The following is a 20,000-nucleotide window of genomic DNA, read 5'->3' on the forward strand; positions in this document are numbered from 1 at the left end:
TACTGTAGTGTTATGGGGGTTGAGGTACTGTAGTGTTATGGGGGTTGAGGTACTGTAGTGTTATGGGGGTTGAGGTACTGTAGTGTTATGGGGGTTGAGGTGTAGTGTTATGGGGGTTGAGGTACTGTAGTGTTATGGGGGTTGAGGTACTGTAGTGTTATGGGGGTTGAGGTACTGTAGTGTTATGGGGGTTGAGGTACTGTAGTGTTATGGGGGTTGAGGTACTGTAGTGTTATGGGGGTTGAGGTACTGTAGCGTTATGGGGGTTGAGGTACTGTAGTGTTATGGGGGTTGAGGTACTGTAGTGTTATGGGGGTTGAGGTACTGTAGCGTTATGGGGGTTGAGGTACTGTAGTGTTATGGGGGTTGAGGTACTGTAGTGTTATGGGGGTTGAGGCACTGTAGTGTTATGGGGGTTGAGGTACTGTAGTGTTATGGGGGTTGAGGTACTGTAGTGTTATGGGGGTTGAGGTACTGTAGTGTTATGGGGGTTGAGGTACTGTAGTGTTATGGGGGTTGAGGTACTGTAGTGTTATGGGGGTTGAGGTACTGTAGTGTTATGGGGGTTGAGGTACTGTAGTGTTATGGGGGTTGAGGTACTGTAGTGTTATGGGGGTTGAGGTACTGTAGTGTTATGGGGGTTGAGGTACTGTAGTGTTATGGGGGTTGAGGTACTGTAGTGTTATGGGGGTTGAGGTACTGTAGTGTTATGGGGGTTGAGGTACTGTAGTGTTATGGGGGTTGAGGTACTGTAGTGTTATGGGGGTTGAGGTACTGTAGTGTTATGGGGGTTGAGGTACTGTAGTGTTATGGGGGTTGAGGTACTGTAGTGTTATGGGGGTTGAGGTACTGTAGTGTTATGGGGGTTGAGGTACTGTAGTGTTATGGGGGTTGAGGTGTAGTGTTATGGGGGTTGAGGTACTGTAGTGTTATGGGGGTTGAGGTACTGTAGTGTTATGGGGGTTGAGGTACTGTAGTGTTATGGGGGTTGAGGTACTGTAGTGTTATGGGGGTTGAGGTACTGTAGTGTTATGGGGGTTGAGGTACTGTAGTGTTATGGGGGTTGAGGTACTGTAGTGTTATGGGGGTTGAGGTACTGTAGTGTTATGGGGGTTGAGGTACTGTAGTGTTATGGGGGTTGAGGTACTGTAGTGTTATGGGGGTTGAGGTACTGTAGTGTTATGGGGGTTGAGGTACTGTAGTGTTATGGGGGTTGAGGTACTGTAGTGTTATGGGGGTTGAGGTACTGTAGTGTTATGGGGGTTGAGGTACTGTAGTGTTATGGGGGTTGAGGTACTGTAGTGTTATGGGGGTTGAGGTACTGTAGTGTTATGGGGGTTGAGGTACTGTAGTGTTATGGGGGTTGAGGTACTGTAGTGTTATGGGGGTTGAGGTACTGTAGTGTTATGGGGGTTGAGGTACTGTAGTGTTATGGGGGTTGAGGTACTGTAGTGTTATGGGGGTTGAGGTACTGTAGTGTTATGGGGGTTGAGGTACTGTAGTGTTATGGGGGTTGAGGTACTGTAGTGTTATGGGGGTTGAGGTACTGTAGTGTTATGGGGGTTGAGGTACTGTAGTGTTATGGGGGTTGAGGTACTGTAGTGTTATGGGGGTTGAGGTACTGTAGTGTTATGGGGGTTGAGGTACTGTAGTGTTATGGGGGTTGAGGGTAGTGTTATGGGGGTTGAGGTACTGTAGTGTTATGGGGGTTGAGGTACTGTAGTGTTATGGGGGTTGAGGTACTGTAGTGTTATGGGGGTTGAGGTACTGTAGTGTTATGGGGGTTGAGGTACTGTAGTGTTATGGGGGTTGAGGTACTGTAGTGTTATGGGGGTTGAGGTACTGTAGTGTTATGGGGGTTGAGGTACTGTAGTGTTATGGGGGTTGAGGTACTGTAGCGTTATGGGGGTTGAGGTACTGTAGTGTTATGGGGGTTGAGGTACTGTAGTGTTATGGGGGTTGAGGTACTGTAGTGTTATGGGGGTTGAGGTACTGTAGTGTTATGGGGGTTGAGGTAGTGTTATGGGGGTTGAGGTACTGTAGTGTTATGGGGGTTGAGGTAGTGTAGCGTTATGGGGGTTGAGGTACTGTAGCGTTATGGGGGTTGAGGTACTGTAGTGTTATGGGGGTTGAGGTACTGTAGCGTTATGGGGGTTGAGGTACTGTAGTGTTATGGGGGTTGAGGTACTGTAGTGTTATGGGGGTTGAGGTACTGTAGCGTTATGGGGGTTGAGGTACTGTAGCGTTATGGGGGTTGAGGTACTGTAGTGTTATGGGGGTTGAGGTACTGTAGTGTTATGGGGGTTGAGGTACTGTAGTGTTATGGGGGTTGAGGTAGTGTTATGGGGTTGAGGTACTGTAGCGTTATGGGGGTTGAGGTAGTGTTATGGGGTTGAGGTAGTGTTATGGGGGTTGAGGTAGTGTTATGGGGGTTGAGGTACTGTAGCGTTATGGGGGTTGAGGTAGTGTTATGGGGTTGAGGTACTGTAGTGTTATGGGGGTTGAGGTACTGTAGTGTTATGGGGTTGAGGTACTGTAGTGTTATGGGGGTTGAGGTACTGTAGTGTTATGGGGGTTGAGGTACTGTAGTGTTATGGGGGTTGAGGTACTGTAGTGTTATGGGGGTTGAGGTACTGTAGTGTTATGGGGGTTGAGGTACTGTAGTGTTATGGGGGTTGAGGTACTGTAGTGTTATGGGGGTTGAGGTACTGTAGTGTTATGGGGTTGAGGTACTGTAGCGTTATGGGGGTTGAGGTACTGTAGTGTTATGGGGGTTGAGGTACTGTAGTGTTATGGGGGTTGAGGTACTGTAGCGTTATGGGGTTGAGGTACTGTAGTGTTATGGGGGTTGAGGTACTGTAGTGTTATGGGGTTGAGGTACTGTAGCGTTATGGGGGTCGAGGTAGTGTTATGGGAGTTGAGGTACTGTAGCGTTATGGGGGTTGAGGTACTGTAGCGTTATGGGGGTTGAGGTACTGTAGTGTTATGGGGGTTGAGGTACTGTAGTGTTATGGGGGTTGAGGTAGTGTTATGGGGGTTGAGGTACTGTAGTGTTATAGGGGTTGAGGTACTGTAGTGTTATGGGGGTTGAGGTAGTGTTATGGGGGTTGAGGTACTGTAGCGTTATGGGGGTTGAGGTAGTGTTATGGGGGGTTGAGGTAGTGTTATGGGGGTTGAGGTAGTGTTATGGGGGTTGAGGTACTGTAGCGTTATGGGGGTTGAGGTAGTGTTATGGGGGTTGAGGTACTGTAGCGTTATGGGGGTTGAGGTACTGTAGTGTTATGGGGTTGAGGTACTGTAGTGTTATGGGGGTTGAGGTACTGTAGTGTTATGGGGTTGAGGTACTGTAGCGTTATGGGGGTTGAGGTACTGTAGTGTTATGGGGGTTGAGGTACTGTAGTGTTATGGGGGTTGAGGTACTGTAGTGTTATGGGGGTTGAGGTACTGTAGCGTTATGGGGGTTGAGGTAGTGTTATGGGGGTTGAGGTAGTGTTATGGGGGTTGAGGTACTGTAGCGTTATGGGGGTTGAGGGACTGTAGTGTTATGGGGGTTGAGGTACTGTAGTGTTATGGGGGTTGAGGTAGCGTTATGGGGGTTGAGGTACTGTAGCGTTATGGGGGTTGAGGTACTGTAGTGTTTTGGGGGTTGAGGTACTGTAGTGTTATGGGGTTGAGGTACTGTAGCGTTATGGGGGTTGAGGTACTGTAGTGTTATGGGGGTTGAGGTACTGTAGTGTTATGGGGGTTGAGGTACTGTAGTGTTATGGGGGTTGAGGTACTGTAGTGTTATGGGGGTTGAGGTACTGTAGTGTTATGGGGGTTGAGGTACTGTAGTGTTATGGGGGTTGAGGTACTGTAGCGTTATGGGGGTTGAGGTACTGTAGCGTTATGGGGGTTGAGGTAGCGTTATGGGGGTTGAGGTAGCGTTATGGGGGTTGAGGTAGCGTTATGGGGGTTGAGGTAGTGTTATGGGGGTTGAGGTACTGTAGCGTTATGGGGGTTGAGGTACTGTAGTGTTATGGGGTTGAGGTACTGTAGCGTTATGGGGGTTGAGGTAGTGTTATGGGGGTTGAGGTACTGTAGCGTTATGGGGGTTGAGGTACTGTAGCGTTATGGGGGTTGAGGTACTGTAGCGTTATGGGGGTTGAGGTACTGTAGTGTTATGGGGGTTGAGGTAGTGTTATGGGGGTTGAGGTAGTGTTATGGGGGTTGAGGTAGTGTTATGGGGGTTGAGGTACTGTAGTGTTATGGGGTTGAGGTACTGTAGCGTTATGGGGGTTGAGGTACTGTAGTGTTATGGGGGTTGAGGTACTGTAGTGTTATGGGGGTTGAGGTACTGTAGCGTTATGGGGGTTGAGGTACTGTAGTGTTATGGGGGTTGAGGTACTGTAGCGTTATGGGGGTTGAGGTACTGTAGTGTTATGGGGGTTGAGGTACTGTAGTGTTATGGGGGTTGAGGTACTGTAGCGTTATGGGGTTGAGGTACTGTAGTGTTATGGGGGTTGAGGTACTGTAGTGTTATGGGGGTTGAGGTACTGTAGTGTTATGGGGGTTGAGGTAGTGTTATGGGGGTTGAGGTACTGTAGTGTTATGGGGGTTGAGGTACTGTAGTGTTATGGGGGTTGAGGTACTGTAGCGTTATGGGGGTTGAGGTACTGTAGTGTTATGGGGTTGAGGTACTGTAGCGTTATGGGGGTTGAGGTACTGTAGTGTTATGGGGGTTGAGGTACTGTAGTGTTATGGGGGTTGAGGTACTGTAGCGTTATGGGGGTTGAGGTACTGTAGCGTTATGGGGGTTGAGGTACTGTAGTGTTATGGGGGTTGAGGTACTGTAGTGTTATGGGGGTTGAGGTACTGTAGTGTTATTGGGGTTGAGGTAGTGTTATGGGGTTGAGGTACTGTAGCGTTATGGGGGTTGAGGTACTGTAGCGTTATGGGGGTTGAGGTAGTGTTATGGGGTTGAGGTAGTGTTATGGGGGTTGAGGTAGTGTTATGGGGGTTGAGGTACTGTAGCGTTATGGGGGTTGAGGTAGTGTTATGGGGGTTGAGGTACTGTAGTGTTATGGGGGTTGAGGTACTGTAGTGTTATGGGGTTGAGGTACTGTAGTGTTATGGGGGTTGAGGTACTGTAGTGTTATGGGGGTTGAGGTACTGTAGCGTTATGGGGGTTGAGGTACTGTAGCGTTATGGGGGTTGAGGTACTGTAGTGTTATGGGGTTGAGGTACTGTAGTGTTATGGGGGTTGAGGTACTGTAGTGTTATGGGGGTTGAGGTACTGTAGCGTTATGGGGTTGAGGTACTGTAGCGTTATGGGGGTTGAGGTACTGTAGTGTTATGGGGGTTGAGGTACTGTAGTGTTATGGGCGTTGAGGTACTGTAGCGTTATGGGGTTGAGGTACTGTAGCGTTATGGGGGTTGAGGTACTGTAGTGTTATGGGGGTTGAGGTACTGTAGTGTTATGGGGGTTGAGGTAGTGTTATGGGGGTTGAGGTACTGTAGAGTTATGGGGGTTGAGGTAGTGTTATGGGGGTTGAGGTAGTGTTATGGGGGTTGAGGTACTGTAGCGTTATGGGGGTTGAGGTAGTGTTATGGGGGTTGAGGTACTGTAGCGTTATGGGGGTTGAGGTACTGTAGTGTTATGGGGTTGAGGTACTGTAGTGTTATGGGGGTTGAGGTACTGTAGTGTTATGGGGTTGAGGTACTGTAGCGTTATGGGGGTTGAGGTACTGTAGTGTTATGGGGGTTGAGGTACTGTAGTGTTATGGGGGTTGAGGTACTGTAGTGTTATGGGGGTTGAGGTACTGTAGCGTTATGGGGTTGAGGTGGGAGTGTTATGGGGTTGAGGTATGTTATGGGGGTTGAGGGACTGTAGTGTTATGGGGGTTGAGGTACTGTAGTGTTATGGGGGGTTGAGGTAGCGTTATGGGGGTTGAGGTACTGTAGCGTTATGGGGGTTGAGGTACTGTAGTGTTTTGGGGGTTGAGGTACTGTAGTGTTATGGGGTTGAGGTACTGTAGCGTTATGGGGGTTGAGGTACTGTAGTGTTATGGGGGTTGAGGTACTGTAGTGTTATGGGGGTTGAGGTACTGTAGTGTTATGGGGGTTGAGGTACTGTAGTGTTATGGGGGTTGAGGTACTGTAGTGTTATGGGGGTTGAGGTACTGTAGTGTTATGGGGGTTGAGGTACTGTAGCGTTATGGGGGTTGAGTTAGCGTTATGGGGGTTGAGTTAGCGTTATGGGGGTTGAGGTAGCGTTATGGGGGTTGAGGTAGCGTTATGGGGGTTGAGGTAGCGTTATGGGGGTTGAGGTAGTGTTATGGGGGTTGAGGTACTGTAGCGTTATGGGGGTTGAGGTACTGTAGTGTTATGGGGGTTGAGGTACTGTAGCGTTATGGGGGTTGAGGTACTGTAGCGTTATGGGGGTTGAGGTACTGTAGCGTTATGGGGGTTGAGGTACTGTAGCGTTATGGGGGTTGAGGTACTGTAGTGTTATGGGGGTTGAGGTAGTGTTATGGGGGTTGAGGTAGTGTTATGGGGTTGAGGTACTGTAGCGTTATGGGGGTTGAGGTCCTGTAGCGTTATGGGGGTTGAGGTCCTGTAGCGTTATGGGGGTTGAGGTCCTGTAGCGTTATGGGGGTTGAGGTAGTGTTATGGGGGTTGAGGTACTGTAGTGTTATGGGGTTGAGGTACTGTAGTGTTATGGGGGTTGAGGTACTGTAGCGTTATGGGGGTTGAGGTACTGTAGTGTTATGGGGGTTGAGGTACTGTAGTGTTATGGGGGTTGAGGTACTGTAGTGTTATGGGGGTTGAGGTACTGTAGCGTTATGGGGTTGAGGTACTGTAGTGTTATGGGGGTTGAGGTACTGTAGTGTTATGGGGGTTGAGGTACTGTAGTGTTATGGGGGTTGAGGTACTGTAGTGTTATGGGGGTTGAGGTAGTGTTATGTGGGTTGAGGTACTGTAGTGTTATGGGGGTTGAGGTACTGTAGTGTTATGGGGGTTGAGGTACTGTAGTGTTATGGGGGTTGCGGTTCTGTAGTGTTATGGGGGTTGAGGTACTGTAGTGTTATGGGGGTTGAGGTACTGTAGTGTTATGGGGGTTGAGGTACTGTAGCGTTATGGGGGTTGAGTTAGCGTTATGGGGGTTGAGTTAGCGTTATGGGGGTTGAGGTAGCGTTATGGGGGTTGAGGTAGCGTTATGGGGGTTGAGGTAGCGTTATGGGGGTTGAGGTAGTGTTATGGGGGTTGAGGTACTGTAGCGTTATGGGGGTTGAGGTACTGTAGTGTTATGGGGGTTGAGGTACTGTAGCGTTATGGGGGTTGAGGTACTGTAGCGTTATGGGGGTTGAGGTACTGTAGCGTTATGGGGGTTGAGGTACTGTAGCGTTATGGGGGTTGAGGTACTGTAGTGTTATGGGGGTTGAGGTAGTGTTATGGGGGTTGAGGTAGTGTTATGGGGTTGAGGTACTGTAGCGTTATGGGGGTTGAGGTCCTGTAGCGTTATGGGGGTTGAGGTCCTGTAGCGTTATGGGGGTTGAGGTCCTGTAGCGTTATGGGGGTTGAGGTAGTGTTATGGGGGTTGAGGTACTGTAGTGTTATGGGGTTGAGGTACTGTAGTGTTATGGGGGTTGAGGTACTGTAGTGTTATGGGGGTTGAGGTACTGTAGTGTTATGGGGGTTGAGGTACTGTAGTGTTATGGGGGTTGAGGTACTGTAGTGTTATGGGGGTTGAGGTACTGTAGCGTTATGGGGGTTGAGGTACTGTAGCGTTATGGGGGTTGAGGTACTGTAGTGTTATGGGGGTTGAGGTACTGTAGTGTTATGGGGGTTGAGGTACTGTAGTGTTATGGGGGTTGAGGTAGTGTTATGGGGGTTGAGGTACTGTAGTGTTATGGGGGTTGAGGTAGTGTAGTGTTATGGGGGTTGAGGTACTGTAGCGTTATGGGGGTTGAGGTACTGTAGTGTTATGGGGTTGAGGTAATGTAGCGTTATGGGGGTTGAGGTACTGTAGTGTTATGGGGGTTGAGGTACTGTAGTGTTATGGGGGTTGAGGTACTGTAGCGTTATGGGGGTTGAGGTACTGTAGCGTTATGGGGGTTGAGGTAGTGTTATGGGGTTGAGGTAGTGTTATGGGGGTTGAGGTAGTGTTATGGGGGTTGAGGTACTGTAGCGTTATGGGGGTTGAGGTAGTGTTATGGGGGTTGAGGTACTGTAGCGTTATGGGGGTTGAGGTACTGTAGTGTTATGGGGTTGAGGTACTGTAGTGTTATGGGGGTTGAGGTACTGTAGTGGTATGGGGTTGAGGTACTGTAGCGTTATGGGGGTTGAGGTACTGTAGTGTTATGGGGGTTGAGGTACTGTAGTGTTATGGGGGTTGAGGTACTGTAGTGTTATGGGGGTTGAGGTACTGTAGCGTTATGGGGGTTGAGGTAGTGTTATGGGGGTTGAGGTAGTGTTATGGGGGTTGAGGTAGCGTTATGGGGGTTGAGGTACTGTAGCGTTATGGGGGTTGAGGTACTGTAGTGTTATGGGGGTTGAGGTACTGTAGTGTTATGGGGTTGAGGTACTGTAGCGTTATGGGGGTTGAGGTACTGTAGTGTTATGGGGGTTGAGGTACTGTAGTGTTATGGGGGTTGAGGTACTGTAGTGTTATGGGGGTTGAGGTACTGTAGTGTTATGGGGGTTGAGGTACTGTAGTGTTATGGGGGTTGAGGTACTGTAGTGTTATGGGGGTTGAGGTACTGTAGTGTTATGGGGGTTGAGGTACTGTAGCGTTATGGGGGTTGAGGTACTGTAGCGTTATGGGGGTTGAGGTACTGTAGCGTTATGGGGGTTGAGGTACTGTAGTGTTATGGGGGTTGAGGTACTGTAGTGTTATGGGGGTTGAGGTACTGTAGTGTTATGGGGGTTGAGGTACTGTAGCGTTATGGGGTTGAGGTACTGTAGCGTTATGGGGGTTGAGGTACTGTAGTGTTATGGGGGTTGAGGTACTGTAGTGTTATGGGGGTTGAGGTACTGTAGCGTTATGGGGTTGAGGTACTGTAGTGTTATGGGGGTTGAGGTACTGTAGTGTTATGGGGTTGAGGTACTGCAGCGTTATGGGGGTTGAGGTAGTGTTATGGGGGTTGAGGTACTGTAGCGTTATGGGGGTTGATGTACTGTAGCGTTATGGGGGTTGAGGTACTGTAGTGTTATGGGGGTTGAGGTACTGTAGTGTTATGGGGGTTGAGGTAGTGTTATGGGGGTTGAGGTACTGTAGCGTTATGGGGGTTGAGGTACTGTAGTGTTATAGGGGTTGAGGTACTGTAGTGTTATGGGGGTTGAGGTAGTGTTATGGGGGTTGAGGTACTGTAGCGTTATGGGGGTTGAGGTAGTGTTATGGGGGTTGAGGTAGTGTTATGGGGGTTGAGGTAGTGTAGCGTTATGGGGGTTGAGGTAGTGTTATGGGGGTTGAGGTACTGTAGCGTTATGGGGGTTGAGGTACTGTAGTGTTATGGGGGTTGAGGTACTGTAGTGTTATGGGGGTTGAGGTAGTGTTATGGGGGTTGAGGTACTGTAGCGTTATGGGGGTTGAGGTAGTGTTATGGGGGTTGAGGTAGTGTTATGGGGGTTGAGGTAGTGTTATGGGGGTTGAGGTACTGTAGCGTTATGGGGGTTGAGGTAGTGTTATGGGGGTTGAGGTACTGTAGTGTTATGGGGGTTGAGGTAGTGTTATGGGGGTTGAGGTAGTGTTATGGGGGTTGAGGTAGCGTTATGGGGGTTGAGGTACTGTAGCGTTATGGGGGTTGAGGTACTGTAGTGTTATGGGGGTTGAGGTACTGTAGTGTTATGGGGTTGAGGTACTGTAGCGTTATGGGGGTTGAGGTACTGTAGCGTTATGGGGGTTGAGGTACTGTAGTGTTATGGGGTTGAGGTACTGTAGTGTTATGGGGGTTGAGGTACTGTAGCGTTATGGGGGTTGAGGTACTGTAGTGTTATGGGGGTTGAGGTACTGTAGTGTTATGGGGGTTGAGGTACTGTAGTGTTATGGGGGGTTGAGGTAGTGTTATGGGGGTTGAGGTACTGTAGTGTTATGGGGTTGAGGTAGTGTTATGGGTGTTGAGGTAGCGTTATGGGGGTTGAAGTACTGTATCATTATGGGGGTTGAGGTAGTGTTATGGGGGTTGAGGTACTGTAGCGTTATGGGGGTTGAGGTACTGTAGTGTTATGGGGTTGAGGTACTGTAGCGTTATGGGGGTTGAGGTAGTGTTATGGGGGTTGAGGTAGTGTTATGGGGGTTGAGGTACTGTGTTATGGGGGTTGAGGTACTGTAGTGTTATGGGGGTTGAGGTAGTGTTATGGGGTTGAGGTACTGTAGTGTTATGGGGGTTGAGGTACTGTAGCGTTATGGGGGTTGAGGTACTGTAGTGTTATGGGGTTGAGGTACTGTAGTGTTATGGGGTTGAGGTAGCGTTATGGGGGTTGAGGTAGTGTTATGGGGGTTGAGGTACTGTAGCGTTATGGGGGTTGAGGTACTGTCATGTTATGGGGGTTGAGGTAGTGTAGCGTTATGGGGGTTGAGGTACTGTAGCGTTATGGGGGTTGAGGTACTGTAGTGTTCTGGGGGTTGAGGTAGTGTTATGGGGGTTGAGGTAGCGTTATGGGGGTTGAGGTACTGTAGTGTTCTGGGGGTTGAGGTAGTGTTATGGGGTTGAGGTACTGTAGTGTTATGGGGGTTGAGGTAGTGTTATGGGGTTGAGGTACTGTAGTGTTATGGGGGTTGAGGTACTGTAGCGTTATGGGGGTTGAGGTACTGTATTGTTATGGGGGTTGAGGTAGCGTTATGGGGGTTGAGGTAGTGTAGTGTTATGGGGGTTGAGGTAGCGTTATGGGGGTTGAGGTAGTGTTATGGGGGTTGAGGTACTGTAGTGTTATGGGGGTTGAGGTAGCGTTATGGGGGTTGAGGTATTGTTATGGGGGTTGAGGTAGTGTTATGGGGGTTGAGGTACTGTAGTGTTATGGGGGTTGAGGTAGTGTTATGGGGGTTGAGGTACTGTAGCGTTATGGGGGTTGAGGTACTGTAGCGTTATGGGGGTTGAGGTAGCGTTATGGGGGTTGAGGTAGTGTTATGGGGGTTGAGGTCGAACCTGTACAGGTTGCTCATCCCTCCAGACCATGGCCTCTCCGTCACTCTCCCATCTCAGATGGACCTGCTTCCCTCTCCAGGAGTCTGGTATCCTCAGAGATACTTTAAACCAGCATGTCCACCATCTGTAATAAAACATTACTCATGTCGGTTCACTGGTTTCTTCGTTCTTTTGCACGCTCATTCACTGATTCACCAACTCACTCACTCACTCACTCACTCACTCATTCATTCACTCACTCATTCACTGATTCACCAACTCACTCACTCACTCACTCACTCACTCACTCATTCATTCACTCACTCATTCACTGATTCACTATCTCACTCACTCACTGATTCACTCACTGACTCACTCACTCACTCACTCACTCACTCACTCACTCAACTGATTCACCAATTCACTCACTCACTAATTCACTGATTCACCATCTCACTCACTCACTGATTCACTCACTCACTCACTCACTCATTCACTCACTGATTCACCAACTCACTCACTCACTCATTCACTGATTCACCAACTCACTCATTCACTCACTCACTCACTCACTGATTCACCAACTCACTCACTCACTGATTCACTGATTCACCATCTCACTCACTCACTGATTCACTCACTCACTCACTCACTCACCACTCACTCACTGATTCACCAACTCACTCACTCACTCATTCACTGATTCACCAACTCACTCACTCACTGATTCACTCATTCACTGATTCACTGATTCACTCACTCGTTCATTCATGGTATTTAACCAAAACATGATGTTTGAAGAGGGCTACCAAAATACTCCACTACCTCAACCCCCATAACACTACAGTACCTCAACCCCCATAACACTACAGTACCTCAACCCCCATAACGCTACAGTACCTCAACCCCCATAACACTACAGTACCTCAACCCCCATAACACTACAGTACCTCAACCCCCATAACACTACAGTACCTCAACCCCCATAACACTACAGTACCTCAACCCCCATAACACTACAGTACCTCAACCCCCATAACGCTACAGTACCTCAACCCCCATAACGCTACAGTACCTCAACCCCCATAACGCTACAGTACCTCAACCCCCATAACACTACAGTACCTCAACCCCCATAACACTACATACCTCAACCCCCATAACACTACAGTACCTCAACCCCATAACGCTACAGTACCTCAACCCCCATAACGCTACAGTACCTCAACCCCATAACACTACAGTACCTCAACCCCCATAACACTACAGTACCTCAACCCCCATAACACTACAGTACCTCAACCCCCATAACGCTACAGTACCTCAACCCCCATAACGCTACAGTACCTCAACCCCCATAACGCTACAGTACCTCAACCCCCATAACGCTACAGTACCTCAACCCCCATAACACTAAGTACCTCAACCCCCATAACGCTACAGTACCTCAACCCCCATAACACTACAGTACCTCAACCCCCATAACGCTACAGTACCTCAACCCCCATAACGCTACAGTACCTCAACCCCCATAACGCTACAGTACCTCAACCCCCATAACACTACAGTACCTCAACCCCCATAACACTACAGTACCTCAACCCCCATAACGCTACAGTACCTCAACCCCCATAACACTACAGTACCTCAACCCCCATAACGCTACAGTACCTCAACCCCCATAACGCTACAGTACCTCAACCCCCATAACACTACAGTACCTCAACCCCATAACGCTACAGTACCTCAACCCCCATAACGCTACAGTACCTCAACCCCATAACACTACAGTACCTCAACCCCCATAACACTACAGTACCTCAACCCCATAACGCTACAGTACCTCAACCCCCATAACACTACAGTACCTCAACCCCCATAACGCTACAGTACCTCAACCCCCATAACGCTACAGTACCTCAACCCCATAACGCTACAGTACCTCAACCCCCATAACGCTACAGTACCTCAACCCCATAACGCTACAGTACCTCAACCCCATAACACTACAGTACCTCAACCCCCATAACACTACAGTACCTCAACCCCCATAACGCTACAGTACCTCAACCCCATAACACTACAGTACCTCAACCCCCATAACGCTACAGTACCTCAACCCCCATAACGCTACAGTACCTCAACCCCCATAACGCTACAGTACCTCAACCCCCATAACACTACAGTACCTCAACCCCCATAACACTACAGTACCTCAACCCCCATAACGCTACAGTACCTCAACCCCATAACGCTACAGTACCTCAACCCCCATAACGCTACAGTACCTCAACCCCCATAACGCTACAGTACCTCAACCCCCATAACACTACAGTACCTCAACCCCCATAACGCTACAGTACCTCAACCCCCATAACACTACAGTACCTCAACCCCCATAACGCTACAGTACCTCAACCCCCATAACGCTACAGTACCTCAACCCCCATAACGCTACAGTACCTCAACCCCATAACGCTACAGTACCTCAACCCCCATAACACTACAGTACCTCAACCCCCATAACACTACAGTACCTCAACCCCATAACACTACAGTACCTCAACCCCCATAACACTACAGTACCTCAACCCCCATAACGCTACAGTACCTCAACCCCCATAACGCTACAGTACCTCAACCCCCATAACGCTACAGTACCTCAACCCCCATAACACTACAGTACCTCAACCCCCATAACACTACAGTACCTCAACCCCCATAACACTACAGTACCTCAACCCCCATAACACTACAGTACCTCAACCCCCATAACGCTACAGTACCTCAACCCCCATAACACTACAGTACCTCAACCCCATAACGCTACAGTACCTCAACCCCCATAACACACATACCTCAACCCCCATAACACTACAGTACCTCAACCCCCATAACGCTACAGTACCTCAACCCCCATAACACTACAGTACCTCAACCCCATAACGCTACAGTACCTCAACCCCCATAACACTACAGTACCTCAACCCCATAACGCTACAGTACCTCAACCCCCATAACGCTACAGTACCTCAACCCCATAACGCTACAGTACCTCAACCCCCATAACGCTACAGTACCTCAACCCCATAACGCTACAGTACCTCAACCCCCATAACACGTACCTCAACCCCATAACGCTACAGTACCTCAACCCCATAACACTACAGTACCTCAACCCCCATAACACTACAGTACCTCAACCCCATAACGCTACAGTACCTCAACCCCCATAACACTACAGTACCTCAACCCCATAACGCTACAGTACCTCAACCCCCATAACACTACAGTACCTCAACCCCCATAACACTACAGTACCTCAACCCCCATAACACTACCTCAACCCCCATAACGCTACAGTACCTCAACCCCCATAACGCTACAGTACCTCAACCCCATAACGCTACAGTACCTCAACCCCATAACGCTACAGTACCTCAACCCCCATAACACTACAGTACCTCAACCCCCATAACACTACAGTACCTCAACCCCCATAACGCTACAGTACCTCAACCCCCATAACACATACCTCAACCCCCATAACACTACAGTACCTCAACCCCCATAACGCTACAGTACCTCAACCCCCATAACACTACAGTACCTCAACCCCCATAACGCTACAGTACCTCAACCCCCATAACACTACAGTACCTCAACCCCCATAACGCTACAGTACCTCAACCCCCATAACACTACAGTACCTCAACCCCATAACGCTACAGTACCTCAACCCCCATAACACTACAGTACCTCAACCCCCATAACGCTACAGTACCTCAACCCCCATAACGCTACAGTACCTCAACCCCCATAACGCTACAGTACCTCAACCCCCATAACGCTACAGTACCTCAACCCCATAACACTACAGTACCTCAACCCCCATAACACTACAGTACCTCAACCCCATAACGCTACAGTACCTCAACCCCCATAACACTACAGTACCTCAACCCCCATAACGCTACAGTACCTCAACCCCCATAACACTACAGTACCTCAACCCCCATAACGCTACAGTACCTCAACCCCCATAACACTACAGTACCTCAACCCCCATAACACTACAGTACCTCAACCCCCATAACACTACAGTACCTCAACCCCCATAACGCTACAGTACCTCAACCCCCATAACACTACAGTACCTCAACCCCCATAACACTACAGTACCTCAACCCCCATAACGCTACAGTACCTCAACCCCCATAACACTACAGTACCTCAACCCCCATAACGCTACAGTACCTCAACCCCCATAACGCTACAGTACCTCAACCCCCATAACACTACAGTACCTCAACCCCCATAACGCTACAGTACCTCAACCCCCATAACGCTACAGTACCTCAACCCCCATAACGCTACAGTACCTCAACCCCCATAACGCTACAGTACCTCAACCCCCATAACGCTACAGTACCTCAACCCCCATAACACTACAGTACCTCAACCCCCATAACGCTACAGTACCTCAACCCCCATAACACTACAGTACCTCAACCCCCATAACACTACAGTACCTCAACCCCCATAACACTACAGTACCTCAACCCCCATAACACTACAGTACCTCAACCCCCATAACGCTACAGTACCTCAACCCCCATAACACTACAGTACCTCAACCCCCATAACACTACAGTACCTCAACCCCCATAACGCTACAGTACCTCAACCCCCATAACACTACAGTACCTCAACCCCCATAACGCTACAGTACCTCAACCCCCATAACACTACAGTACCTCAACCCCCATAACGCTACAGTACCTCAACCCCCATAACGCTACAGTACCTCAACCCCCATAACACTACAGTACCTCAACCCCCATAACGCTACAGTACCTCAACCCCCATAACGCTACAGTACCTCAACCCCCATAACACTACAGTACCTCAACCCCCATAACACTACAGTACCTCAACCCCCATAACACTACAGTACCTCAACCCCCATAACGCTACAGTACCTCAACCCCCATAACGCTACAGTACCTCAACCCCCATAACACTACAGTACCTCAACCCCCATAACACTACAGTACCCAACCCCATAACACTACAGTACCTCAACCCCATAACGCTACAGTACCTCAACCCCCATAACACTACAGTACCTCAACCCCCATAACACTACAGTACCTCAACCCCCATAACGCTACAGTACCTGAAGAGGGCTACCAAAATACTCCACTACTTACGTGGGTCCGAAGGTATCGCCGACTTGATACGGCTCAAAGTTCTGTTTGACAGCCTCCAGGAAGGGGATCCGTTGCTGTGACAGAGAGGAAGAGATCGACTCCAGGGGACATGTGTCTCCATATAGTCTGGAAAGAAGACATGTTATTACATGACCCAGATCAGATCAGATCATAACTAGATCCAGAAGGGGATTCATTCCCCAGATCAGATCAGATCATAACTAGATCCAGAAGGGGATTCATGACCCAGATCAGATCAGAACTAGATCCAGAAGGGGATTCATTACCCAGATCAGATCAGATCATAACTAGATCCAGAAGGGGATTCATGACCCAGATCAGATCATAACTAGATCCAGAAGGGGATTCATGACCCACAGATCAGATCATAACTAGATCCAGAAGGGGATTCATGACCCAGATCAGATCAGATCATAACTAGATCCAGAAGGGGATTCATGACCCAGATCAGATCATAACTAGATCCAGAAGGGGATTCATGACCCAGATCAGATCATAACTAGATCCAGAAGGGGATTCATGACCCAGATCAGATCATAACTAGATCCAGAAGGGGATTCATGACCCAGATCAGATCATAACTAGATCCAGAAGGGGATTCATGACCCAGATCAGATCAGATCATAACTAGATCCAGAAGGGGATTCATGACCCAGATCAGATCAGATCATAACTAGATCCAGAAGGGGATTCATGACCCAGATCAGATCAGATCATAACTAGATCCAGAAGGGGATTCATTCCCCAGATCAGATCAGATCATAACTAGATCCAGAAGGGGATTCATTACCCAGATCAGATCATAACTAGATCCAGAAGGGGATTCATGACCCAGATCAGATCAGATCATAACTAGATCCAGAAGGGGATTCATGACCCAGATCAGATCAGAACTAGATCCAGAAGGGGATTCATGACCCAGATCAGATCATAACTAGATCCAGAAGGGGATTCATGACCCAGATCAGATCAGATCATAACTAGATCCAGAAGGGGATTCATGACCCAGATCAGATCAGATCAGATCATAACTAGATCCAGAAGGGGATTCATGACCCAGATCAGATCAGATCATAACTAGATCCAGAAGGGGATTCATGACCCAGATCAGATCATAACTAGATCCAGAAGGGGATTCATGACCCAGATCAGATCAGATCATAACTAGATCCAGAAGGGGATTCATGACCCAGATCAGATCAGATCATAACTAGATCCAGAAGGGGATTCATGACCCAGATCAGATCAGATCATAACTAGATCCAGAAGGGGATTCATTACCCAGATCAGATCATAACTAGATCCAGAAGGGGATTCATGACCCAGATCAGATCATAACTAGATCCAGAAGGGGATTCATGACCCAGATCAGATCAGATCATAACTAGATCCAGAAGGGGATTCATGACCCAGATCAGATCATAACTAGATCCAGAAGGGGGATTCATGACCCAGTAAACAATAGCTATTTCAAGGAGCAGAGCAGTTTCTCTCTTTGTCTTGGTGAATTCATACATTTTACACAATAAACAGAACTTCTATCTACCCGACAAAACATAGTTACTTAGCGGGCTAATTGAGTGTGTAATGGACATGCATTTTGTTGTATTTGACCGCTAGCTAAGAAAATGCCATTTACCTTCCTCTAAGGTTGCAGTCGGTGAAATAAATCTCAGATATGAATTTCTCAGCTCGTTCCAGAAGAGTCCGTCGGTTCTTCAGTACCGGTTGATGATACATCGCTAATAATAATATCTCTCTGGTCAATGTTTGAAGAATCAATTTAATTATCCACTGTTTCGTGACGTTTAGAGAAACAACAAGGAAGGAACCATTACGGACCCGGAAGTACGATAGAAATATTATTGTCCTTACGTCGATCCGTCGCTAGATGTCGCTGTTGGTAACATGTCACTGACGTTCAAGGCCCTATGATTACCCACTTCATTACCACACTACTTAGCGGGGTAGGTCATTTTACTGCATAGTGCATTAATCATTGTATGATATGAGAAAGAATATTAAATGTCAACATTTATTTAAGCCAGTGGGTCACATGTGAAATGTGACAACTAGCACCGAAATGCTGAATACACCACTTTCCATGACCTTTATGGTCCTTCCAAAATCAAAAGTGCCCATGTAGCTTGTACATGTTATAATCTGTAGTTGGTACATGTTATAATCTGTAGTTGGTACATGTTATAATCTGTAGCTTGTACATGTTATAATCTGTAGTTGGTACATGTTATAATCTGTAGTTGGTACATGTTATAATCTGTAGCTGGTACATGTTATAATCTGTAGTTGGTACATGTTATAATCTGTAGTTGGTACATGTTATAATCTGTAGTTGGTACATGTTATAATCTGTAGCTGGTACATGTTATTTGTAGCTGGTACATGTTATAATCTGTAGTTGGTACATGTTATAATCTGTAGCTGGTACATGTTATAATCTGTAGTTGGTACATGTTATAATCTGTAGCTGGTACATGTTATAATCTGTAGTTGGTACATGTTATAATCTGTAGTTGGTACATGTTATAATCTGTAGCTGGTACATGCTATTTGTAGTTGGTACATGTTATAATCTGTAGCTGGTACATGTTATTTGTAGCTGGTACATGTTATAATCTGTAGCTGGTACATGTTATAATCTGTAGCTGGTACATGTTATAATCTGTAGTTGGTACATGTTATAATCTGTAGTTGGTACATGTTATAATCTGTATTTGGTACATGTTATAATCTGTAGCTGGTACATGTTATAATCTGTAGCTGGTACATGTTATCTGTAGTTGGTACATGTTATAATCTGTAACTGGTACATGTTATCTGTAGCTGGTACATGTTCTAATCTGTAGCTGGTACATGTTATAATCTGTAGCTAGTACATGTTATAATCTGTAGCTGGTACATGTTATAATCTGTAGCTGGTACATGTTATAATCTGTAGCTGGTACATGTTATAATCTGTAGCTGGTACATGTTATAATCTGTAGTTGGTACATGTTATAATCTGTAGTTGGTACATGTTATAATCTGTAGCTGGTACATGTTATAATCTGTAATTGGTACATGTTATAATCTGTAGTTGGTACATGTTATAATCTGTAGCTGGTACATGTTATAATCTGTAGCTGGTACATGTTATAATCTGGAGTTGGTACATGTTATAATCTGTAGTTGGTACATGTTATAATCTGTAGCTGGTACATGTTATAATCTGTAGCTGGTACATGTTATAATCTGTAGCTGGTACATGTTATAATCTGTAGTTGGTACATGTTATAATCTGTAGCTGGTACATGTTATAATCTGTAGTTGGTACATGTTATAATCTGTAGTTGGTACATGTTATAATCTGTAGCTGGTACATGTTATCTGTAGCTGGTACATGTTATAATCTGTAGCTGGTACATGTTATAATCTGTAGCTGGTACATGTTATAATCTGTAGCTAGTACATGTTATAATCTGTAGCTGGTATATGTTATAATCTGTAGCTGGTACATGTTATAATCTGTAGTTGGTACATGTTATAATCTGTAGTTGGTACATGTTATAATCTGTAGCTGGTACATGTTATAATCTGTAATTGGTACATGTTATAATCTGTAGTTGGTACATGTTATAATCTGTAGCTGGTACATGTTATA

General features: G+C 47.3%; 1 protein-coding gene across 1 annotated transcript in view; it reads right to left on the reverse strand.

The window, feature by feature from the left end:
- Positions 1-18,198, reverse strand: part of man2c1 (mannosidase, alpha, class 2C, member 1) — an 88,342-nt gene extending 70,144 nt beyond the window's left edge. The window contains exons 1-3 of the mRNA XM_045706460.1: positions 17,979-18,198; positions 16,319-16,444; positions 11,127-11,250 (exon numbers count right to left, since the gene is read on the reverse strand). Coding sequence (XP_045562416.1) covers positions 11,127-11,250; positions 16,319-16,444; positions 17,979-18,079 — 351 coding nt within the window. The 5' untranslated portion in view covers positions 18,080-18,198. The remainder of the gene's footprint in view (positions 1-11,126; positions 11,251-16,318; positions 16,445-17,978) is intronic.
- Positions 18,199-20,000: the final 1,802 nt, after the last annotated feature.

Source organism: Salmo salar, chromosome ssa23, assembly GCF_905237065.1.
Source record: "Salmo salar chromosome ssa23, Ssal_v3.1, whole genome shotgun sequence".
In the NCBI taxonomy this organism is placed as follows: domain Eukaryota; kingdom Metazoa; phylum Chordata; class Actinopteri; order Salmoniformes; family Salmonidae; genus Salmo; species Salmo salar.